General features: G+C 50.7%; 2 protein-coding genes across 22 annotated transcripts in view; one reads left to right on the top strand and one right to left on the bottom strand.

Moving 5' to 3' along the window:
* The window catches only part of EPHX1 (epoxide hydrolase 1), a 79,444-nt gene extending 56,540 nt beyond the window's left edge, over nt 1-22,904 (top strand). For 3 of the 4 annotated variants that reach the window (XM_064276818.1, XM_064276820.1, XM_010591069.3), the window contains 8 exons: nt 6,441-6,628; nt 8,739-8,919; nt 13,837-14,064; nt 14,665-14,794; nt 15,273-15,481; nt 17,474-17,582; nt 21,447-21,572; nt 22,217-22,903. In XM_064276818.1, the coding sequence (XP_064132888.1) occupies nt 6,446-6,628; nt 8,739-8,919; nt 13,837-14,064; nt 14,665-14,794; nt 15,273-15,481; nt 17,474-17,582; nt 21,447-21,572; nt 22,217-22,418 (1,368 nt within the window). In that variant the 5' untranslated portion in view covers nt 6,441-6,445 and the 3' untranslated portion in view covers nt 22,419-22,903. Of the gene's footprint in view, nt 1-6,440; nt 6,629-8,738; nt 8,920-13,836; nt 14,065-14,664; nt 14,795-15,272; nt 15,482-17,473; nt 17,583-21,446; nt 21,573-22,216 lie in introns of all 4 variants that reach the window. The other variant, XM_003410934.4, reaches the window with a different exon arrangement.
* Nucleotides 22,905-23,119: 215 nt separating this feature from the next.
* TMEM63A (transmembrane protein 63A) overlaps nt 23,120-25,257 on the bottom strand; it is a 47,755-nt gene continuing 45,617 nt past the window's right edge. For 3 of the 18 annotated variants that reach the window (XM_064276808.1, XM_064276809.1, XM_064276817.1), the window contains one exon: nt 23,125-24,503. In XM_064276808.1, the coding sequence (XP_064132878.1) occupies nt 24,336-24,503 (168 nt within the window). In that variant the 3' untranslated portion in view covers nt 23,125-24,335. Of the gene's footprint in view, nt 24,504-25,257 lie in introns of all 18 variants that reach the window. The other 15 variants (XM_064276813.1, XM_064276811.1, XM_064276801.1 and 12 more) reach the window with 11 other exon arrangements.

Genomic DNA, 25,257 nt, shown 5'->3' with positions numbered 1-25,257 from the left:
GGCTTCTTTTGCTGTTCTCTTTCTATTTGTTTGAGCTATAGGGATAACGTTTTGATTTTGTACCCTCCCCTTTTTTTTTTATTGTGGGTTAGGTGAAAGTTTACAGCTCAAGCTCATCTGGTGCTTGATTTTGGTCACTTACTGTAGCCATCTTGTCCTGTTTTTCTTGTATGTTTTGATATTGTCTGTTGTCTCTGAGACATTCAGGTATTCTTTACTTACTGATTATAGGTTTGTTTTTTCATCCTGTGTTTTTGTTTGGTTTGTTTACGTCCGGGTGAGCAGGCTAGGCATGTTTTGTTGCTCGTTCATCTGTTGGCACGATATTTCTTACCACCTTGTCCGGGTGTGTTGGGCTAGTCACTCAGCTATGGTGCAGCAGGGTAGGTTCAGCAGGGGGAGAAGGGGTGGAGATAGGTCATTTGTCTGCATTGTGAACCAGACCAGGGCTGGGGGCTGGAGTAGGGCCTGTGGCAGGGCAGGCCAGTTTCTCTCAGGGCTGCAGAGTAAAGTGACTTGGGGGCTCAGCTGGCCAGGAGGGGCCTGGGGGTCTGAGCCAGTTCCTCTTGGGGCAACGGGGCACAGCGAAGTTGGGGCTGAGCCGGCCAGGAGGGGCCTGGCAGTCTGGCCCGCAGGGCTGAGGTGAGAGGCAGAAAGAGTAGTGAAGGCAGGAGCATGGGGGATAGATGGAGGGGATAGATGGAAGGGGATAGGATTGGTTAGTACTGTGGTTCCCGGCAGTTGAGGCTGCTGAGATGGGACGGTTCTTACTGCTGTTCACCAATGGGAGAAGTTATAGGAGTGCGCACCTGTGATTACCAGGTGAGAGAGTCTGGGCTCTTCCTTGAGTTGCAGCCAGCAAATGTGGTCTTACTTAGCCCTGGGTATGTCCGCGCAGTACCTCTATCTCCTATTGGGAATTCTGTGGAGGTGCTTTTCTGTGTGCAGGGTTGTTGGCTTTATGCCAAGATGGCCATGCTGAGTCATACTGTTTGGCTGGGAACCTCTATTCCTTTGCCATTTTCTGTCAGTTTCTTCTTCTCAGTGGCTTCCAATCTAATACTTTATCCCTTCATTTAAGGTTCAGGGTTCTAGGATTGAGGTCTGCATCTATTTTACTTGGTTTTTCGTGTCTTTGTTGCAGCAGGATGGCTTAGTGCATCTGACTAGTCCACCCTCTTGGCTCCACCTCCTCCCCAGGTGATTCTGAAGTACCATAAGGTTGAACCACTGGTCTAGAGCAGTAATTCTCAACTTAGGGTGATTTCACCCCTCTGTGGACATTTGGCAATGTCTGGAGACATTTTGAGTTGTCACAAACTATTGAGGGTGGAGGGAATTGGAGGGACATTTCACTGGTATTTAGTGGGTAGAGGCCAGGGTTGCTGCTAAACACCCTACAATGCACAGGACAGCCCCCCACAACAAAGCATTGTTGGATCAAAAATGTCAGTAGGGCTGAGGGTGAGGAACTTGCCCAAGAGCAATTACCACAGCCCACAGAGGGTGCGGGGATTGTCCTTTTATCCCAGAAGTGCCATCCTTGGCCATGTGACCTGAGGCAAATAACTGCCTCTTCTGGCCTCAGTTTCCCCAGCTCTGAAGTGAGGGGGTTGGGCGCGCGTCTGCTGTGTTCCCTTCCAGCTTCCACGTCCAGTGGCTGTGACTGGCTGGCCCCATGGAGGGTGGGCCGATGCAGCCCTTTTCTTCTGTTAGGTACTTGGTGGCAGTGAGAGGGGCCTCGGGAGGGGACAGCTCTGTCACCTGCCTAGCACTACCCCCTCCCCACCCAGGCCCACTGCTTCTGAGAGTCCAGCTGGGCTTGGGTTCCTGTGAATAGCGCCCCCATCTCCCACTGTGGTATTTGCCTCCACTGGCCCAACCCAAGGAGCCACCCTGGGAGGAACGAGAGCCAACAGCTGGCCCCACACACCATTGATTTGGTTCTGGGAACTGGGCAGACAGGGCAGAGCCCTTGTTACTAAGCCTCGGACCTTCTCTTTCCCCAAATTCCTGAGGGCAGCTTGGCACAGCTACTTGTGAAAACTCGGCCATTGAAAACCCTCTGGAGCACAGGTCTACTCTGACACACGTGGGGTTGCCATGAGTTTAGTAGATTTACTAGGTTACAGATGAAGAGCGTGTGGCTGAGTTAAATTGAAGGTAGAGTGGGAGCTTGAATTCTGATTGGTCTGACACCTGGCCCACGCTCTTCCAGGGCAAAAGCCAGGCCCTGAGCTCCTTGACCCACTTTCTTCTCCATTCAACTTCAGCTCCTCTCAATGGGATAAAACATATAAAACCTTGAAAGAAAAAAAATTGCCAAACAAGAATAACAAATCCTGCAAAACTTCCATTCGAATATGGTGGTGAAATTAGGACATTTCCAGATAAACAGAAATTAAGGGAGTATGTAAAAACCAAACCAAATTTACAAGAATTATTAAAGGGAGTCCTTTGGTCTGAGAATAAACATCAGACCGCAGCCTGAATCTAGGATGCAAGATTGCACCAGCCTGATGCCAACCTAGGAAATGAACTTTCAAGGACTATCCAAAACCAAAAGAATTGCAACAGGGAACCAGAGAGGTTAATCTGTAAATGACAACAATGTCAGAACAATAAAAGAGGGAATAACCAGTGTAGGTATAGAACTTTCTAATGGAGAGGAAGGCAAGGTGATACCAAGTAATAATAGACTGGTTCAAACCTAGGAAGACGGGTAAATTTCAAGGTAACCACAAAGAAAGTTAACAAACCTACTCATCAAAATAAAGAAGAAAAACATAAAGCCTCAATAAAAACAAAAGAAATCCTCAAACAAAAGGAACTCAGCACACGAGAGCAAGATGAACTTCAACTCCTCTTGTGCCCAGCAACGGGGAAGGTTTTGTTTATTGTTCTTTCAGTTTTTGGGGAAAGATGCGCAGGCCTGGAAGGTATGCTGAGTCAGAGAGCAGCGACCCTGCGCAGTCATTGCCACGTGTGCTCAGGAGTCCCAGAGAGGAGGTCTGAAGGCTCGGGGCTGAAGAGGGGTGCTGAGGGGAGACAAGATTGGGGAGGCGGGTACAGCACATGGGAAGACAGATGGGAAATTAATCTTTGGCTTCCAATCTAATCCTCACAATTGCCATGTGATTTGGGGCAAGGCCCTTGCCTGCTCTAATCCTTGCCTTAAATAAGTGAAAAAGAAAGTTAGCTTCGATGAATTTTGGCTCCTTGGCATGTGGATTTGCACATACCTTGCTTTATCACATCTCTGCAAACCCACCTGGTACGTAGGCTCACCCAGCGCACCTTGCTTTGTGTGGGCTATGACGTTAACCACCGCCTGTAGGTCAGTTTGTTGTCTTTTGGTGGCTTGTGTGTTGCTATGATGCTGGAAACTATGCCCACTGGTATTTCAGGATCACCCATGGTGGGCAGGTTTCAGTGGAGCTTCTAGACTGAGAAAGGCCTGACAATCTACATCTGAAAATTAACCAGTGAAAACCCTGTGGATCACAACAGAATATTGTCTGCTATAGGGCTGGAAGATAAGCCTCCTAGGTTAGAAGGCACTCAAAACACACAGTGGCCACAACAATGGATTCAAACATACGAACAATCGTGAAGACAGCACAGAACTGGGCAATGATTCGCTCTGTTGTACATAGGTTGACATGAGTTGGAACTGACTCCATGACAACTAACAACAACACTAAATAAAGGGCAGTTAAAAAAAAAAAAAACCCATTACCATCGAGTAGAGATCCTGTGGGACAGAGTAGAACTGCTCCACGGGGTTTCCAGGCAGCAGCTCGTAGATTCGAACTTAGGACCTTTTGGTTAGTGGCTAGGCTGTTAACCACTACACCACCAGAGCTCCAAAGAGCAGTTACTGGCTTGCAAATAAACGCACCTGCAGTAAAATCTGCTTGTACTCCCCGATCAGTGATCCCGAAGCCCTGTTTTTGAGCCAAGCATTAATATTCTTATTATCTTAAAGAAAGTGCAGAGTAGCAGGGTTCTGTATTTCTCTTTGAGTCTTTTACTTTGCTCGGATTTTTAGCCATTACGCCCTGGGCTACTGTAGTGCTCCTCGCTTTGGACCTTGCCCATTCCTTGAGATGGGTCCTTGAGCACTGATGGCTTCAACGTTTCATCCCTGGGTCAGCGTGTTCAATTTGCTGTTTGAAGTCCAGGGAGATAACACGCTGTGCACACAGCACATCTGCTGAGTCAGCAGGCCTGTGAGGCTGTACAAAAGCCCAGCCTCTGTGTGGCAGCCTCAGGCCTTCCAGTGTGGCTGTAGGCAGGGCTCCCTGCTCCCTGCTTCCCGAGGAAGGTTCAAAGATGAGGATGCAGGGCCACGGGGACAAGTGAGAGTGGTGGATCATTCTGCCTGGAAAAGGGAAAGTTGAGTATTTTATCTCAGGGGACAGTGACACGCTGCTTTTGGCCTCTCTCTGCTGAAGTCAGGTAAGGAGGACAGACTGTAAAGGTCTCTTGGGAACTTGGGGTTTGCTTGACCCCTCTTTATTGTTCATTATGTTTGCAGCTCCTTTTATAACTTCATGCAAAATGTGTGCTATTAGCTTCCACCACAGGTGCTGTGTGCACAAATGCGGACTGAGTGTCTCACTTGGGTGGGCATGGTTAGGGCGTGACCAGAACAGACACAGTCCCTGCCTGCCCACGCTGACAGTCTCTGCCAGGTGGACTGTGTCCTGCTTCTGCTGCTGGGGCCCTCTGCCCACCACCTCCACTCAATGCCCCCTCGCATGACCCACAGACTCAAAGCCTGGGCCTGCCTTAAGGTACCATTGAGGCTAGTGGCTGGCCCTTCGTCATCGTCTCAAAGGGTAGGGTCTCTCTGGAGATGGAAGAAGCCTGCAGAAGTTTTTGAATTCCTTAAAATAGAAGGGACTCACCTCTCTCTATTCATTAAAAAAAACAGTTGCCATGGCGTCGACTCTGACTCATGGTGACCCCGTGTACGTCACAGTAGAACCATGTTCTATAGGGTTTTCAGTGGCTGATTTTTCAGAAGTAGATCGCCAGGCCTTTCTTCCGAGGCACCTCTGGGTGGACTTGAACCTCCAACCATTTGGTTAGCAGCCGAGTGCATTAACCTTTAGTGCTATCCAGGGACCAGCTGTCCCTTACCTTGTTTTAATTGTAGGAGTGCTGGCATCAGCCACGTATCCATTAGCTGGCATATATAGGGCACCTGGGGTCAGACTTGGGATTGAAAGAGAAAAGCTAGGGGCAGAGCAGGCGCCAGCAAACCACATGCTGCCTCCCTGCTGGGGTGGCAAAGGCGTTGACTCGGGCACATCGAGGCTCACAGTCAGTACTGAGAAAGTGAGACCTTGAGGCTTTTAAGTTTCACAGTGCAGAGGGAGGTGAGCCAACTCTTCCCCACAAATCAAGGGCTGGGCACACAAGGTATGTCCAGAACGCTGCAGTGGCTCTGAAACGTGTGCCAGTGACCTGAGACATGGGGTTGGAGGTTGCCTCCCTTGAAAGCTGTCATGGTCATCTAGGTATGAGGTGAGGTGACTGTGGTCCAGGGGAGGGCTCTGTATGTCTAACATGGGGAGCATGAGCGTAGACTAGCGAGCGCACAGGCTCCCCCGCAGGGCCTGGGCCTCTCTTGCCCTGGGCTCCCAGGACAGAGTCAGTGGTGGTGCCTTGGCTCAGACAGGGTGCTTTCTCCCCCAGTGGGTCCTAACTGCACTGCGGCCAGCACCACCCCCTCTGACCTGTGGCATGTTCTCTGGGGTTACTTCCCTGGGAATGTGGAAGATGAGGAGCTAGAGAAAAATCCTAGACCAGGATCTTCCTGGTGCTGGGTTGGAGCTCCTCTTTCTCCCCTTTCTGAGAAAAAAGACACGGAATCAGACAAATGGGGATCGAGACACGGCAGGGATGTGAGTTGTGGCTGGGCCTCCTGATGCACCCGTGAAGGGAACCTAACTGCTTAGCACCCAGACTTCTCCTGCCCCTTGGATGTCCAGAGGCCCTCAAAGAGAGAGACAGAGAAGGGGGCTGGGCCACAGGCTGTGTCTTTCTCCAGAGCCCACCACTTTCTGCCCATGGCGGGAGGGCGCTGAGAGGGCGTGAGAGAAACCTTCCCACAGGTGCCTGGAGCAGAAGTCCCTCATGGACGCAGGAGGCCACGGAAATGGAGTCCCAACACCAAGGGCTGTCGGAGATCAACCCCAGTTCATGTTTTTCCAGTCCAAATAACAGTTTCATAATTTAGTAGGCTTATGGGTGATTTTCTTTCATTTCCCGATTTTTCTGTATTATGCTTGTATTATTATTTTTTTTTTTTTTTAGTTCAGAAACACATAAAATCAAAGGTTGGGTGTGGGAGTCTGGCGTCTCTGGCCCTAGGGTTGGGGTGGGCTCGGGTAGTCTCTGTTGCTGATGGAACCTCCCCCCTCTTTCAGGAGTCATGTGGCTAGAGATTCTCCTTGCCTCTGTGCTGGGCTTTGTCATCTACTGGTTTGTCTCCCGGGATGAGGAAGAAACCTTGCCCCTTGAATATGGGTGGTGGGGGCCGGGAACGAGGCCCACCACTGAGGAGGATGCGAGTATCCGCCCCTTCAGGGTGGAAACATCCGACGAGGAGATCAACGTAAGGCACCCTCTCCCAGGCAGGGCTGAGCAGGGAGGGTGGGGAAGCCCCTTCTGTGGTTTACCTGAGAGTGGGGTTGGGGGTTGGGCCTGCAGCTGGACTGGGAGGGGCTGGGAGCTTGGGAAGTGGGCCCCCCCCCCCACCTTTAGTGTGTCTCTTCTTCCGCCACTGAGCAGACACAGGTTCTCCAGAGAGGCACCCCCGGCTTGCCTACCCCATGGCTTCTGCTCCTTCACCTCCTCTAAGTCTCCTTTCCCTCCCCAAGGCCCCAGCAGTGCCCAGGGGAAGAGCGGGTGCCAGCTGGACACAATTAAGTGCTCACAGAAAGCAGCTGTTTTCACCTCCTTCGTGTCCCACCCGAAACCTTAGGAGTGGGCTCATGGGAGAAAGTGGGCAGGTTCCCCTCGGTCCTGGGTGAAGAGTGGGGCAATGCTGGCATAAACACTGTACCACTGGAAAGGCAGGGCCAGCGTCGATTAAGCACCCACTGTGTGCCCAGCCATTCATTATCACATTCGGGCCCTACAGTAATACTGAAGGGCAAGGACTATTGTTCCCATTTTACAGACGCAGAAACTGAAGCTCAGAGACGTAAAAGCCCATCGTCCAAGGTGTCCAAGTTAATAAGTAGGAGGATTTGAACTCAGGCCTGTCTCACTCCAAAGCCACTGCCCTCTCCACTGCACAGGGCTAGAGTCAGTAGGGCGGTGACCAGTGGGGCAGGGTGGTAAGAGAGCAGCCTCACAGAAGAGCTAGGCTTGCGCAACACCAGGGGGTGGGTGGGACCTGGAGTGTCCCTATCCACTCTTTCTTTCATTCTGTGGGTATTTGGGCACCTCCTGTGAGCAGGCACTCTGCTGGGTGCTAGGAAGAAGAGAGAGACCCTTCTCAAATAGCACATAGTCCGATAGGTGAGAAAAGGAATGTGCACGAAGAAAAGTTAGCTGAAAGATTAATAGGGATAAGTGCCATAATAGGGATAGATGCCATATGAATAGGGATAAATGCCATGGTAGGAAGTCATGAGAGTTCAGAGGAGGAAGGGATTAAAAAATAGAAACTGGAGGTCATCAAGAGAAACCAGGTTGAGACTCCTTTGGTATGTAGATATACCAGTTGCCATTGATTCCAACTCATGGCAACCCTGTGCATGTCTGAGTTGAACTGTGCTCCACAGGGTTTGCAATGGCCGATATTTTGCAAGTAGATTGCCAGGCCTTTCTTCTAAGGCACCTGTGGATAGACTCATACCACCAACACCCAGAGACTCTCTAGGGCCTAGTTATTTAGGACAGAGTCTGAGTCCTGAGAATAAGTCCCTTAGTGAGTTCTTAGACTCCCTGTAAGATTTCTGAAATCACCTAGGGGTTGCTGAAGCACTTGGGACGAAGCCCTCGGAAGGCTTGGGGTGTTCCGTGAGCAGATGTGAACTGTCTCCACTGGGGCTGGCGTCTTTAATCTGCCACATGTCCATTTGATTTGCACCCTCTCCCCTGGTCTGTAATTTTTACCCAACTGGGTTATAATGTATCCTTTGATGCTGTATTATCAGCGGTCAGCAAACTATGGCCCCGCTCCCTGTTTTTGTGTGGCCACAGGCTAAGAAGGAATTTTACATTTTTAGATGGTTAAAAAAAACCAAAAGAATAATATTTTGTGACTCATAAAAATTATGACACTCAAACTTTGTTGAATAAATAAAGTTTCATTGGAACACAGCCACACGTATTCATCTATGTATTATCTGTGGCTGATTTCAAGCTACAAGGGTAGAACTGAGTAGTTGCAGCCTGCAAAGCCTAAAAAAAAAAGTATATAAGCTTAGGTAAATTAAAGATGAGTGTCGTTCATACATTAAAAAATTAAAGATGAGGCGTAAACCTGAAGTTGAAAGTGAGGGACACCTACACTTTGGGAATAGTCACTGTTGTAGGAAATGTGGAGGCTTCTTCTGGGATAAAGCTGGCCACCCCGGAGCACAAGTCTGCAGACCTGGGCCCCTAATCCTCGCCGGTGAACCTTTGCTTTCCACTACTCTAGTGCACTGGCTTCGGGGTTTGCTCCATCTTCCCGAAACAAGCTTTCTCTTGTGCCCTGCCCACCCCTTCAGGACTTACACTGGAGGATCGATAAGACCCGTTTAGCCGCACCTTTGGAGGACAGCTGTTTCCACTACGGTTTCAACTCCAACTATCTGAAGAAGATCCTCTCCTACTGGAGGAATGAATTTGACTGGAAGAAACAGGTGGAGATTCTCAACAAATACCCTCACTTCAAGACGAAGATTGAAGGTAGGTTTCCAAATCCCCAACCGGAGGTGGGGTGTGTGTCCTGGGAGCGGCCTTCTTGCATGATGCCATTTAGAGTCAGACAAAGCTGGGGAGACCCGGAGTCCAATTAAGTGGTCACTGGAATATATATAAGTTGTAGCCCTACCCACATACAAAAAGAACGCAAAATCTCAACAAACCCAATGGTCCTTAGAGCTGGATAGTAAAACACATAAATAATTTTAAAACAAAAATGCAGAATGCAGTCCAGTGATATAACTATCTTAAGTGAGGCATAGAGACTTCCTTGAGAGTGTGGAGATAAGACTTAGATCAGGGCATGGCCTTAGACGGGTTCACCATTTCTGGCTGGTTTGGAGTCCATGATCCTGTGACTGGTCAAAGGTACTCAGCGTGTTGGTCGAGGCCCTAAGAAAAATGGCTCTATCTTCAGCTCTTGACCTCAAGTCCCAGCTGTATCCCAGGCAAGACAGTATCTCTCAAAATTTTCTTGGGAAGGTAATCTCAAATCATTTGGAATGAGGTCAACAGTTTCCTTAGTGGAAAAATCTCTTTTAATCCCAGAAAGATTTAGAATCAAACATGGAAATATAAGAAAATGAAACCAACACTGCTACTTTTTTAGGTTGAAATTGTGCATGTTTGGGATTTCAAATATTTGTAATACTTAAAAGAATTTGGCCTTTTCAAGTAACGAGTTAGACTTGTAGTTATAATTTAAAATGTGTAATTGAGTAATGGATTTAGATTTGTGATTTTATATGGAAAGCTTACTGAGTTTATATGCAGTATTGAAATAATGCATATTTAAGCCTCACCATATTGTACATTTAATTTATCAGAATTCTAGGAATTGCTTAAAGTATGTGAAAGGTTTATTGGACAGTCAGATCAACTAAAGTTCTTAAAAAAGGAAATTGAAATCATAAATGCGGTTTACAGTGTTTAAAGGAATGTCATCAAGCACGCTTATAAATGCAACCACCCATTAATCAAAGATTCCTGAAGAGGGACTTTCAACATTTGATGGATTGATAAATATATAGACTAAGATTTGTAAGCTGCATGCTTGGAGAAAAACTAGGTCTTTTCATTCATAACCTTAATAAATTGAATATTACTTTTTAAAACCAAAGTAACTGCTGAGTATTCTCTTTTACGTATAAAGTAAAAAGACCATCCTCAAGGTCACCCAAAACCTCACATGGACAATGTAGCAAGCAGGGCTTGCAGCTAGCTGGGAGGTTGGGATGCTGTCTTTCAAGCGGGAAGGACTTGGCTGTAACCGAGCCTTGTTGTGTGATGAGGAAATGGTAGTTCCTTCTTCAGGAGCCCTAGTGGTGCAATGGTTAAGAGCTCGAATCCACCAGACACTCCTTGGAAACCCTATGGGGCGGCTCTACTCTGTCCTATAGCATCGCTATGAGCCGAAACTGACTCCATGGCATATAACAACAACTTCAGGGCAAGAAAGGATGGATGGAAACTCTGATCTGGAGAAGCAGCCAAATGCCCTGCCCTCCAGAGGTGAGGAGGCTAGGGCTGAGGGAGAATGGGGTTGCTGGCGAATGTGGGGAGCCTGGCTCATCCTCTGGGTTCTAAGCAGAATCACAGTGAGTGTCCCAGAACTGGAGCCCTTCCTGGAGCTAAGTCAGAAGCAACAGAAAAAAGTCCGGAATCATTTTTTTTTTTTTTTTGGCGGCGGGGGGTGGAGAGGGGGAGGTCAAATTTAAACTCCTTCCGAGGATTGCTGTGTCCTTTAGAGAGTTGATATCTTCTGTCCTAAGCCAACAAGGACACTTCATGTCCTTGCATATAATTTCCAAAGGTTGCTGTTTGGATCCTGGCTGCCAAATTACCTGGCTTCCTTGGGTGCGACTTGGTCCTTCTATTGCCCCAACTCTTTAGCATCCATCCAACAGTGTTGTCAGGGCACCTCTGTACCCAGACAGTCTGCTGGGACTGGGGACACACAATCAGAGAGGACACGGTCCCCAGCTTCTCTAACAACTCACGGGCTGCCCGGGGGCAATTACGGCACATAATTGAGAGGGCTGCTATGAGGGAGGAGGCGGCAGGTGCTTTGTGAGCCCATGTTCTGCCTGGCAGTGTGAGGAAGGCTTCCTGAAGGAGGCAGCATCTAAGCTGAGACTTGAAGGATGAATAGGAGTTTGCCAGGTGTGTAGGGAAGGTGGTCCAAGAGGGGGGAATAGTATGTTCAAAGACTTAGAGGCAGGAGGAGACAAAGCGCTGTTTCTCTCCTGAACGCATGACCCTTGTACTACCTTGGAGTTCCTAAGGACATCACGGGATGTCAGATGTTTATAGCACAAAACTTCCTTCAAGGTACAAGCACTCCAAAGGGAGCTTAGCCCATGTGCGTTCTGGTGCACTTCCCTAGGGCTGGCGGACTAGCCGTGGGTTGGTCCCTACAGGACTGGCCATGGGTTGGTCCCTACAGTATGGAGTCGTTCTGCAAGAAGAGCTGGACTCAGGTTCATCTCCTTTGCTGGGACCCCTAGCCTGGGGATGGTGCTAGAAGACCTACCTCCTCCCTCTATTTGCTGCCATCCTCCTCACATGTGTTGAGCTTTTCAGGGTCCTCTCTGTCCCTGCTTTTGACCCCTGTGCTCCTAGCTCCTCAGGCTCAACCTGGTCACCAGCAGCCTCACCATTGGCCTCTTTATTCCTGCCACTTCTCGGCTTATTCTGTGATGAGCTTCTAACTGATGCCCTGTGCCTCCCGTCACAGTATATCAGTCCCTTATTTTCCCAGAATTTTAGAGCTTAAAGGGGCTTCAGAGGCCAGTGGGTAAATCCAGCCCCAGCACATCCAGTGAGGAAGAGGAATCTGCCCAGAGTAATCAGGAAGGAAGAGGTTCAGGGCCAGTACCGAGGTGTCCAGACTCCCAACTTGTCCTTTCTTCTTTCAGCCAGTGGCTGCTCTCCGGGCTCGGCCTTCTGATTGTGAAGGGACCCTCTTCCCGAGCCCTCACCCCATCACCCACCAGGCCCAGCACTGCCTTCCTAAGTCCACTTGGCTCCTGGTTTCTGAGCCAGCAACCTTGGCTCAGAGATGCTGGCTCCACAGACTTACAGCAAAACCCAGGGAGAGAACGTTTCCTTCCTCAAAGGGAAATAGGGGCAGACGGTAAATTGGGTGGTGTGAGTTTTTTAAAAATTTCTTTTAAATGTATAGTACATGCACAAGGTATAAAAATCAAAAAGTATGCAGGGCAAAGGAGGTCCCCTCCTGCCCACCCCTAGCTACCCGTTTTCCTCCCCAGAGACAGCATCTGCTTTTCTCCTAGCGGAATCCAGGGCTGGCCCAGGCATACTCAAGCATGCGGGTTTCTAATTTTAAACTCAAATGATAATGTGGTAGAATTTGAATAAAAATTAACCTCACATCATGCAGTGTGTTACAAAGGACACACCATTAAAATAAACTGCAGGATAAGAGCAAATTGAGCAACATAGAAGGATACCCAGGATATACTGTTAAGTCAAAGAAAAAGTAAGTTCCCAAATAGAATGTATGCACGGTTCTTTTTTTGTTAAAACTGTGTCCTCTAAGTATTTTTTTAAAGTCTGAACTGTCACAGCCAAGAGGACCCTATGGAGATGTGACAACTAAACGTAATGTGGCGTCCTGGGTGGAGCCCTGGCACAGCAAAAGGGTATTAGGAGAAAACTAAGGAAATCTGAGTATAGACTTTAGTTCATAACGGTGTGTGAGAGCTGGTTCATTCATTGTGAGAGGTGGACCATACTGAGGTAAGATGTTACCAGCAGGAGAAGCTACCTGTTGTTGTGGAGTCGATTTTGACCCAGCAACGCTATGGGATAGGGTAGAGCTGCCCCATAGGGCTTCCAAGGCCATAACCCTTACAGAAGCAGACTGCCACGTCTTTCTCCCTCTGAGCAGCTGGTGGGTTCGAACCACTGACTTTTCCGTTAGCAGCTGAGCACTTTAATCACTGCACCACCAGGGCTCCTTCTAGAGGAAGCTAGGTGTGAGTATATGGGAACTCTCTGTACTATCTTTGCCACTTGTCCATAAATCTAAAACGGTTGTAAAATAAAAAGATTCTTACCAACAACAACAAAAGGCTGGATGGACTGACCGACAGCACAGTCAGTGTTCCCTTCAAGCAGCGGGATTACGCAAGATTTGTTTCTTTTTTCATCCATGTTTTCTAGGGCAAACACATATTATTGGTATTAGTGATTAACAATGAAACAGAACAGAGCATTAGGTAGACCACACTGTCAACCAGCCCTTATGGTGGAGGTTCCAGTTAAGTCAGCAACCCCGACTGTGTTTGCTTCGGTAAAGATTAAAACCAAAAAACCAAACCCAGTGCCGTCGAGTCGATTCCGATTCATAACAACCCTATAGGTCAGAGTAGAACTGCCCCATGGAGTTTCCAAGGAATGCCTGGCAGATTCGAACTGCCAACCCTTTGGTTACCAGCCGTAGCACTTAACCACTATGCCAAAAGATTACAGCCAAGAAAACCTTATGGAGCTCACTTCTACTCTAACATCTGGGGTCACCATGAGTTGGAATCAACTCAGCAGCAACAGGTTTGGTTTTTATTGTTTGTCAGAGATGCTACAGTAGCTTTTCTGCACTCAAGTGCCTCTGTGCAACAGGGTGATAACAGGTTGCCAGGTTGTCTTGGAGGCCGAATGAGGGCACCCGTGTGGCCGGCAGCACAGTGCAGGTGTTGGCTGTTGTCGCTGTGAGCGATACCATGATGGGGGGGCGGGTGTGAACTGTGGAGCACCCACTGTCCGTGCTCTGGAGGGTGGAGTGCCTGACCGGATGCCCTGAGGGCCATCGTGTCAGGACTGCAGCCCCCCAGCTGCAAGCTGTCTCCCCTCCCAGCCCTGACTGTCCCTGTCCCCCAGGCCTGGACATCCACTTCATCCATGTGAAGCCCACACAGCTGCCCGCAGGCCGCTCCGCGAAGCCCTTGCTGATGGTTCATGGCTGGCCTGGCTCCTTCTATGAGTTTTATAAAATCATCCCTCTCCTGACTGACCCCAAGAGCCACGGCCTGAGCGACGAGCATGTTTTTGAAGTCATCTGCCCATCCATTCCAGGCTACGGCTTCTCAGAGGCATCCTCCAAGAAGGGTAGGGGCTGCTGGAGGTTGTGTCTGCCCAGTCCTTGCCCAGTGTGGGTGAGATTCCCCATCAGGCACTTCGAGGAGGAGTATGCTGAGGGAGGAGGTCTGGAACTGGGGTGTAGAGGCAGCCAGGAGGCATTTGTCTTAAGCAGAGGGCCAGCGCATTTTCTTAGATCTGAAGGGTACAGACGGGAGGGGCCGGGCAGAGCACCAGTCAGGGTGTTCAGTGCTGGTTGGGGCCTGGACTCTTGTGTTCTCATGACTTCCCCACTCAGGAGCAGGTCTGCATCTGGGCCCTAGACTGTTTCAGGCTAGCCAGGCTGACCAGACAGCACACACAGTGAGTGTGGGCTCTCATGGACACCTCACAGGGGCTGGCCTGAGCCGAGTACACCCCTTCCGGCCTGGCAGAGGAGTGGCTGTCACTCACAGCCCCCTCCACAGAGAAGGGAGCTGCCTTCCCAGGCTGGCACCCCACATACCCTCGGGCCCCAGGATTCCTTCTAGCCTCCCGCAAGCTGCTCTTATCTCAACCTGGGGGAGGCAGGCCTGAGGAATTTCACAGTGACATCTCTGTGACTCTGTCCTGTTTCCCCCTCACAACCAGGCTTGAATTCAGTGGCTACCGCCAGGATCTTTTACAAGCTGATGCAGCGGCTGAACTTCCAGGAGTTCTATGTGCAAGGTGGAGACTGGGGCTCCCTGATCTGCACCAATATGGCCCAGATGGTGCCTAGGTGAGGGTCACTTTCAGGTGTGTATGGTCACGTGTCTCTAAGAGATGGTCTTTTGTGTAATGTTGCCCACTGGGTATTGTGTCTGAGCCAGGGATCCCTTTGGTGGCCCCTGGCAGGGATGCTGTGGGCCCAGGGGAGCGGTAGGAGGGTCCCCTGTCATTCAGCTATACCTGGGCCACCCTCTGTGTGGTATAACACTTGCCTGGTGAGTCTGTGCCAGGTGCCCAGGCAAAGAGGGCCAGCGAGGGGAGGGAAGGTCAGGGACTAGGCGTTTCTGATGGGCCAAGCACTGGGAGAGACCTGACTTGAACTTTCTAGAAGTTCTGTATCTTTCTCAAATCCCCTTCTTCAAACTCCTGTGGCTACCCCTGAGGGGCAGGGCATGAAGGGGGCTGGCGCTGTGCTCCTCAGCCTGTGGCCTGTTCCTCCCCCGTCTCTTCTCTCTCCTTTCCTCACTGTGCACCTTCTCTGCCCTCAGGCACGTGAAAGGCCTGCATTTGAACATGGCTTTGGTTATGAGAAATTTCTTCACCCTGAGCCTTCTGCTGGGGCGGCGTTTCGGGAGGCTTTTTGGCTACACTGAGAGGGACATGGAGCTGCTGTACCCCTTTAAGGAGAAGATCTTCTACACTGTGATGAGGGAGAGTGGTTACCTGCACATCCAGGCCACCAAGCCGGACACTGTGGGTGAGCGCTCTCAAGGCGGCTGCAGCTGGGTCTTCCTCCCTGGGGCTCACATCAGAGACGTAAATGGTTTTATATCCATTCCATTCAACAAGGCACACAACCGGGCCAACGTCACTATCCTCAGAACACTGCTCACACGACCCAGAAACGTTTTGTAGGGAACTCCAAGTTCTTTTGACCCTTGAACTGCATTTTTCTGTTAGAAGCAAGTTTATAATGATCACCAAATTCCCAGGCCAGATCAAACAACTCTATTTATCTGATTCTATATTCTTAGTGACTTAGACCCCTGGTCCCCCCACCCCAGAGCCTGAGTCCTACACTAGGAAGGAGAGGGGCGAGAGATGGGAAGCGGGGAGAGGAAAAAGCCTGGGGCTTGGGCAGCTCTGGGGCTATGGGGGTGGGGGAGCCCTCAGCAGAGGAAGGAGAGAGGGTGCCCTTGGGCCACTGGGGGGAAGTTCCTGTGACAGCAGGCTAGGGCCCGGAAACCATCTCTGCCACCAGGGTCTTGTGAAAGCATAATTCTTTTTAAAAGATAAAACCACGACTGACAGAAATATAAATTGAGCACATTCAAAGATTTTATTTAGTTCATTAATTAATAAAGGAACCCATAAAGTAAGAAAAAATTAAAAAATGGTTCAAAGGCAATTAGGAACACCGAAGTCAGTTTGCTAACAGATTCAGAACTGGTCCAAATCCACAGGGTAAGACTCAATTACATCTCCACTGAAGGAACAAGAATCATATGCGTTACTAGCAGTTTTCCATGATTCACAGAGCTGTAAAATAGCTCTAAGACAAAGGAAGATGGGACCCCAGTATAATCAGAAGGCCGCATTAGGGTCCACTAGAAAACTCAGAATTCCACTGAAAGGATTCCCCTTCGGTCCATTTTAAAACTTTTTACAATTTTCACCATAGTCCCATGCTCACATATGTGAGACAGCCCATAATAATAATAACACTTGATAAAACCAGTCTTTGATTATAAAAGTAATCCATGTTCATTGTCAAGAAATAGAAAAATACAAAAAAAAAACCCCACAAATCCAAAGTCTATCACCTATAATTCCCCACCTTTCCCAGCCCTCTGTCCCCTTCCCAGTCTTCAAAAGAACTTGCTAGCTTTTTGGTTGATGAATTTTCACGAATGGAATATGCCCGTGTAACCAGCGGTCACATCAGGAAACAGAACATGACCCCAGTATCCCAGAAGCCCCCCTTGTGCTCTCCAGGCGTGCTTCCCACTCAAGGTGAACCATTCTCTCAACTTCTAAGAGATAGATTGCTTTTGTCTGCTTTTATACTTTATATGGATGGAATCAGAGTGTGTATTCTTTCGAGTCTGGCCGCTTTTCCTCATATTATGTTTGTGAGATTTACCTGTGTTGTTGCCCTAGCCATTTAATGACTGCACACTATTTTAGCTTATAGGTATATTTATTTATTTATTGTAAATATATATGTAACACATTTTCCATTTTAGCATTTTTTACAAGTATAATTCATTAACGTTAATTGCATTCAGCATGTTTTCAACCATCACCATTATCTGTTTCCAGAATTTTCCATCACCCTTAGCAGAAGCTCAGTGTCCCCTAAACAGTTACTCTGCTTCCCCTCCATTCTACCTGCCCCTGGCACCACTAATCAGTATCAGTATTTATTTTTAACTGATACCCTAATTTGGACTTCAGGTTGTTTCTCATTTTTCACTAATTATAGCATGCAGACCAAAAACAAAAAACCAACAGCCACGAAAACCCTTTTCAAAAATAGCATTCATGTATATGTCTCATTTGGGCCTCACGATGAGGGTCCCGAGGCTGAGGGTTAAGGAAGTGAGGTACATGAGCACCCCAAGATTTAGGACAGAGTAAATGTGGCTTCCTGTCCACGGCTCACTGTGTGGGGCCAGGACCACACCTGAGTCCTGATGGGATGCCTGGCTATCAAGCCTGAGGCCCTCCCTTCCTCCTTCCCACCTAGGCTGTGCTCTGAATGACTCCCCTGTGGGGCTGGCTGCCTATATTCTGGAGAAGTTCTCCACCTGGACCAATTCGGAATTCCGGAACCTGGAAGATGGAGGCTTGGAGAGGTGAGACCCCACTGGCCGCTGCCGTTGGGCCCCCATCCCAGCAACCACCTTCTTCACATATTACTGTCCTCTTCGTCTCATCTCTGGTTGTTTTACCTGGGTTGGGGTGGGCGGACTTGGGGGATGGATTGGCAAGTCCCATCTATTTTCAACTGACCCATCACTTAGCCTTGTCTTGTGGATAAGGAAGCTAAGGCACAGAGAGGTCTAGTGCCCTGCTCTGAGCCTCACAGCAGGGTGGTCAGGAACAGGACATAGGACTTGCGATTGCCTACGCTCCGTCGGCTAAACAGCTGCCTCCTGAGATCTGGGAGCTCTGAGGGCGGTGAGTACCCTTCTAGAGCCTGGGCCTCACCCTCCTGGGCCCCTAGGACTCTGCAAGCCGATCCCAAGTGTGGCTGGCAGGAAGACTTGGGCTGTCCCATCTCCCAGAGTCTTAGAAGGCTGCAGGCTCCGTAGACCAGGGACTCCCAGGTCCCTGGCCAACCTCAGGCTCCATCAAGGTTGCCTCTGAACCGCCTTCTCCAGGCCTATCTCTTTCTTTATTCCTTCAGTGACTCACACAGCGCCACACCCAGTGCTGGGGTCGGGAGAGAGTGAAAGGAAAGGGATCCCTGCCTTAGGGGAGGTGCTCTGTCTTGGCCCTGCTGTAATCACCTAGAACAGTGCTGGGCATGTAGTAGGTGCTCAATAAATATTTGTTGAATGAATGAGTTCTAGAATACAGACACATGCAAAGGACTATGGGAGTCTAGAGGATGGAGAACTTGATTAGTCTAAGGACAGGGAGGAGAAATGACTGGGAGAATCTATCTGGGCCTTGAAGGATGAATAGGAGTTTGCCACATGGAGAAGGTGAGAGAAGGAAATACAGGCAGAGGGAACAGCAGAAGCAAAGACTGGATTAAAATGTGGGATGCGCTTGAACTTGCACAGAGGCTAGAGCAGGGCCAGACCGTGAACTCATTCTTATAGACAGGTCTTCCAAGAGCCTTGCAAGCCTTTACCCAGGGACCTGTTTCCCACCCCACGTCTGGCAGGACTCATGGGTCAGTGGCTCTCCATTAGGACCATCCTGGCAGAGGCTTGGCCCTGCTCCTTGCACACAAATATGGGGAGCAGCCACCAGACGTGAGGCCCTCCCATACCACCTCTTACAGCTGCTGGACTACCAGGAGAACCAAAGCTTTGAGCAGGGCACAGGCAAGATCAGGTTTGTGTTCTAGAAAGATCCCTCTCACTGCAGTAGGATGGAAGATGGTTATTTTGGTAGTTTTCCAGCTGTGGTCAGGGGCCAAGGCAAATGGAAGCAGGCCAGCTCGCTGAAAGCCAGTCCACAGGATTGAAATGTTTGTTGTAACTATTAAGTTTTCAGTGACGGTTTTCATTCTATCATCAAAATTGTGTTTAAAAGCCATCTACTTTCTCTCTGCTGTGCTGTGAACAGCTATTGCTGGACATCCAGAGCTTTGGTGAGGAGGAACTGAGGACACAAGAAGAATATACTCCTGCCTGTGACGCTATCTTGTGAATATCTTCTTCATTCCCAGGAAGCCTCTTTTCACAACAATTCCTCATGTTTTCAGATTCCATATTAGTGCCTTTCTCTCTACCCCACCTCTCTCTACTCCTACATCCAGCTGCATTCCTTGAAAACAGGGTGTCTTAGTCATCTAGTGCTGCTGTAACAGAAAGCAGGGTGTCTTAGTCATCCAGTAGTGGATGGCTTTAACAAAGAGAAGTTTATTTTCTCACAGTAAAGTAGGCTAAAAGTCCAAATTCAGGACATCAGCTCCAGGGGAAGATTCTCTGTCAGCTCTGGAAGAAGGTCCTTGTCCTCAATCTTCCCCTGGACGAGGAGCTTCTCAGGCTCAGGGACCGCGGGTCCAAAGGACAGGCTTTGCTCCTGGTGCTGCATTCTTGGTGGTATGAGATCCCCAACTCTCTGCTTCCTTCCCTTTCCTTTTATCTCTTGAGAAATAAAAGGTGCTGCAGGCCACACCCCAGGGAAACTCCCTTTACATTGGATCAGGGATGTGACTGGTTAAGGGTATTACAATCCCACCCTGATCCTCTTTAACATAAAATTACAATCACAAAATGGAGGACAACCACAGAATACTGGGAATCATGGCCTAACCAAGTTGATACACATATTTTTTGGGGGGACATAACTCAATCCATGACACAGGGCAAAGGTGAATTGAGCATTCTTTAAAAACATGGTTGTGAGGATAACATGGGATTGATCAACGGCATGTAAATAGCTGAAGCAAACAAGGAAACTCACCAAACTGAATAGATAAGACTGACTACCCTAGCGCTGAAGAGCAAGGTGTGTGTGTGGAGGGGGTGGGCAGCAAATGCCCTTTTCCTTCAGGCAGCAGTGACATGAGGGGGCACCTCTGGGACAGTATGGGTCTAGCACAGAGCCTGGGCCCAAGAGCAACAGGTACACCCAAAAAAAAAATCCTGGATAGCCGTCTTACTGCTTTCCCTTGAACACACAGCTTGCTCTCAGTAGTAGCCAACCAGCAGAGTTAACATGGTGTTTCAGATGCTCAGAGACCGAGCCACTCTCTCCACCCCGACCCTCTCTACTTCCTGGGCTTTAGCTCTCTCCACCCCTGCCCTCTCTACTTCCTGGGCTTTAGCCGGTCCAGTCCATGAACCTGCCTTCTACACTCAGCCTTTGTGCCTTTTGCACATGCTCATGTTCTGACACCCTTCCCCCCAATTTACTTTCCTTTAAAGAGCCAGTGCAAAGGTCACCTCCTCTGAGAAGCCTTCCCTGACTTCTCCCTCAGTCCAGGCCGAATTTGTTCTTGTGCGTACCTACCCCCACCTCTACCAGTACAGCCAGTGGCTTATGCTCGGTCTCCCTGCTGGGCCACATGCTCCTCTAGGCAGGCACCCAGCCTGACTTACCTTTGGATCCTCAATACCTAGCTCAGCACCTGGCACACAGTAAGGGCTCAAAAGGTGCTTTCTTAGCAAATGAATAGTACCACAGTACCCTTTTAACAGAGGTAAATTTGGCAATGTCAGCTTTCTGGCTGAACAGGCTGTTATTAATGGTCCTGGGTTTTGTAGAGCACTTTTTCTTTAGAAAAGTCCCACATGCTTTCCAAGTGTTACTAATCCTAGTTTTACAAGAAGAGAAACTGGGGCACAGGCGGGGTAAACAATCGCCAGAGTCCCCGTGCTCCTTAGTGACATGGCTGAGGCCAGATGTGGGTCCCTAGACTTCTGGCCCTTTCTGTTCATTGCCTCCAGCAATGGTGGGCTCTGGGGAACACAGAAGCCAGGCCTCATGCCTGCTCCCAGGAGCTCATCCAGACAACCTCTAATAAGTGCTAGAAATCCCATAGGATTCTGAGGAGTGTGAAATTCAGTGCTCTAGAGAAATCTGGAACCAGGCCTCTGTAGAGGGACCCACTATGAGGGGAGTCATGGGGGTAGGGAGGGGTGACACAGTTTAGCAACCATAGTTAGGAACATGAGTCCTGAACCCAAAGTGCCTAAGTTTGAATCTGGATTTTCCGTTTATCAGCAAAATGGAGGTAATGGTAGTACCAACGTCCCATAGGTTGCTGAGAGGAATAAATGAATTAGTCCACATAAAGAGCTTACAACAGTGCCTGCCTCATACATGGTAAGCACCCTGTATGTCCTGTCACCATCACATGAGTAGCTGGTGACCCAGGGCAGGTTCCGAGCCTGTCTGTGGAATGGCATGACAGCACCAGTCTCACAGTGATGTCATGAGGGTGGAACCACAGAGCACAGCGCCTGGCCGATGCTGAGTGGCAGCTCCCATTTGTGTAAGTGGTACTGAGCAGGGCTTCCTGTGCCACTTGCCAGGAAGTTCTCCCTGGATGACCTGCTGACCAACATCATGCTCTACTGGACAACTGGGACCATAGTCTCCTCCCAGCGCTACTACAAGGAGAACCTGGGGAAGGGTTTGAACGTCCACAGGCATGAGAGGTGAGCCTGGTTGGAGTCTGGAGTGGGGGCCTCTGAGGCAGGGAGCAGGGGAACACCAGTCTTGAGCACAGGAGGGGCATTGTGGTAGGAAAAGCACAGTCTGGCCCAGCTGCCACCCACGGTATGCACTGGGTGCCTGGATAAGAACACTATTTAGTCAGGATGCTGGCTGAAATGCCCATGCCTTTCCAGTTGGCTCCTAGAGCACACCGAGCCGGTCCCTAGATGTCCCTAGGGCTCCCCTGGGGCCAGGGTGCTGACCTGATGTGGCACTGATAGTTCCGGGATGTCCCCGGCACCCTGCTGGGGCCAGCTGGTTTCCAAATCTCACATGGAGACCCTCAGGCAACAGTGAAGGGAAGGGGGAGCAAAGGTGGGCAGCTGGAGGCTGTCCCACCCTGGCTCTCAGCTATGTTCTCAGCCACTCCTCCCAGAAAAGAGAGGCCCCTTAGTGGGCTGGAATTGAGGGGGTAGGCTGGGAAAAGCCGTTAAAGCCCTGGGTCGGTCCTTTTCTTTATGGCTCTGAAGGTCTCGGTGGGTGGGTGAGCTGACCCCCTCCCCCAGGCCCCTGGACCCATGCTCTGGGCAACAGAGAGGAATGGGGCCAGCCTCTCCCCCAATGGGATCTCTGCCCCCCTCCCCAGGATGAAGGTCCACGTGCCCACCGGCTTTGCCGCCTTCCCTGACGAGCTAATCCACGTCCCGGAAAAGCTGGTGAGGTTCAAGTACCCAAAACTGCTCTCCTATTCCTACATGCCCCGCGGGGGCCACTTCGCTGCCTTTGAGGAGCCAGAGCTGCTCGCCAAGGACATCCGCAAATTCGTGGAGCAGGTGGAGCGGCAGTGACGCCCGCGGGGACTGGCAGTCGCCCCCGAGGCAGCCCCGGCCCTCGCTGCCACCCTGCCCTTTGGCACCGAAGCCCCAGCCTCCTGGCGCCAGCTCTCCTCGGAGCAGCCCCCGTCCTCCCTGGGCCCCGGGGAGTGGGGCTGGCAGGGAGTAGTGGCCTCCTTTTCTTGGCAAAGATGCCCCTTTCCTGAGGATTGAATTTGTGTCCTTCCCCGCCCACGCTGGGACCCCAAGCTCAGCTCCATGCCCCCCACCCCCACGTGGGAGAAAACGTGGCTTTGATAATAAACGATTTTACGTCTGAGTAACACGCGAGTCCCTGACCCCAGAGCAGGTTCCGCTTCCAGCGCGGGGACGGCAGCTCTGCAGCCTGTGTTGGGGAGGGGGTCCCACCGGGCCCTCTGCCGCCCCTCCTCCTGGGAAGGGAAAGAGAGGCCGCTAACCGAGCCCACGCTGCGCGGGAACCCCGGTGCAGGAGGCTGGGCCGCCCCAAAAGACGAACCCCGCCTCCACCCCATCCCAGAGCGCGGGGCAGAAGAGGCAAGCCGGCGTGAGCGCCGAGGATAGGCCAGCACGGAGAATTAAGGGGGGCGCAGCTGTGAGAAGGGCCCCGCTTTACGCCTCGCCTCCGAAACCCCGGCTCGGCCACGGGGCTGATGGGGGGCCGCCCAGGCCCCGCCGCTGTCAGGCTCCAGAATCCTCGAGCGGCCCCGCCCACCCACGACACACCGACTTGGCCTCTGGCGCCACCTGGAGGCAGGAGCGAGGAAGCGTAACAAGTCCAGAGTTGGGTCCCAGCCCCATAGAAGGAGAAAGGGCAAAGGGCTGCTGCTCCTTCCTGCCAGCATCACAGTTTAAGAGAACAGTCCTGCACCCAGCCCAGACACACCTACCTCCTCCTCTCTTCTGCCCTGGGCTGGTGTCCAGCCCCACACTTGTCCACACTGTCCTCCCCTGAGAGCTGTTCCACCCCTTCTGAAGGACGCAGACAGGATCGAGGGCTGAGTGGAGGCTGAGCCCCTCACCCTCAGCCCTAAAAAGGCAGAAGAGTCTGGGTCTCAGCAACCTGTCCAAATGGACACTTTATTAATAATCCTCATTATCCCTGACTGCTGTGGGTGACCCTGATCCAGCCATAGCATCACTGGCAACATGGTACAAGAACCCCACGCAAGGACGAGATAGCAGGATGCAGAGTGTGTGCTCAGCTGGCTGAGCCTGCTGCAGCCAGCACCATCCCATCTCCTCCCTGCTCCCCACAGCTGATGCCTGGGAGCAGCTTCAAGGGGCCAACACTGCTGGGGGTGGGAGGATGGATGAACAACTTAATACAAGGAGGGGTGAGCTGAACTGAACCTGGGCTCCCATTTGCACCCCATCTCAGACCCGGGCCTGCTGCAGGCTCTTTGGTTATCGGATGTGTCTGTGTGTGCGCATGGGTGTGTGTATGTAAAAGGTGTTTGAGTATTTAGAAGGGAGAAAGTCTTCACTGTTACCTTCTAGAGTCACAAGAGCTAATGGCTCTGAGGGACAAAATTCCAACACATGATCTAGATTGGACATCATTGGGGACATCATTCCAGCTAGGAGCTGGAAGCTGTGCAAAGGGGAGGGGGGAGGAACCTGGGAAATGAGCAGGCCGCAGGGGAGCAGGTAAGGTACAGAGCTGTGAGTATACCCTTCACCACTGCTGTGACCAGAAAAGGCCACCCACTGGCCCTTAACTGGCATCCCAACCCATCCCACCTAGCCAAGGGCCTGAGCCCATGGCCTTCCTGGGTCCACATTTCTAGAGCAGTGGAGCCTGAAACAGTGGAGAGAAGTCCTGAACTTGGCTGGAATCGGAGACCGTGCTCCTGCTCTTGTGTCTCCTCAGCATCTGGCTCCCAGAGCCTGGCCCAGCCAGGCAGCTTGCCCTCAGGCCTCCTGGTCAGTGGCAGCCATGCTGTCTGCAGGGTTCTGGGCCAACCACTGCCCTGGGAGAGCCCCGCTGATGTTGTGAATGGCACCGTATGTCTGCTGCTGCTGTGAGGACAGAGCTGTCTTCTCCGAGGCCAAGCTGTTCAGAATCCGGGGCACGTATGGCTGCCAGCAAATGGTGGAGTTAGTGCTTGGTGGGGTGGGCATGAGACTCTGTACCCGTTCCTCCCCGCTGCCCACACGTCAGTCACCCTCCTCCTCCCAGCAAGGCTTTCACACTGCTTGTAAACACACACAGTGAAATCACAGTAGAGACTCAGAAGTCAGGACTCCAAACACGCCAGCTGTAGAACTTCCTAGCAGACAGAGCAATAGGCAATCATTCCCCCGTTCTCGTTATCGCAGAGAAGGAAACACCTATTTCTCAGCACTGAATTCTAAGGGAATTTCTCACTGTATATGGGAAACAAGCCTCCACTAACAGAGGGCAGGTTCAGAGGGCTTCCAGTTGAACTTCTCAGATGCTGAACAAACCTAAGTTCCGGTTCCTCTAATCCCAGGCTTGCCGCCTGCTCCACTCCTCCCCAGACCCGGCTGAGAAGTGAGGGATTGCATCAGCCACCTGTCCTGCCTCCCCCCCTGCCTGGCTGGCACAGCCACAGGCGCGTCTCTCAGCAAGGAATCTTTCAGAGGACTTTCTCTCCTGGGGTTTGTCCAAGGACAGCCACTGATAAGAGGGCCTGACACCTGGAAAGGACACCTGCTGCTGATAATGGCCCAGGTGTAGGCAGCTCTGTTTTCCTTGCCCAGCCCCGCCCTGGGAGCTGGAAGCAGGGGGGTCCAGAAAGACAGACATCTATCTAACATGGTGCCTTCCTTTTAAGCAAGTGCTCCATCATTTGAATTAAAATGGGGGCCT

The sequence above is a fragment of the Loxodonta africana genome, chromosome 25 (assembly GCF_030014295.1).
Source record: "Loxodonta africana isolate mLoxAfr1 chromosome 25, mLoxAfr1.hap2, whole genome shotgun sequence".
In the NCBI taxonomy this organism is placed as follows: domain Eukaryota; kingdom Metazoa; phylum Chordata; class Mammalia; order Proboscidea; family Elephantidae; genus Loxodonta; species Loxodonta africana.
Note: the sequence above shows the minus strand (reverse complement) of the source record. Positions and strands in the feature narration are given on the sequence as shown.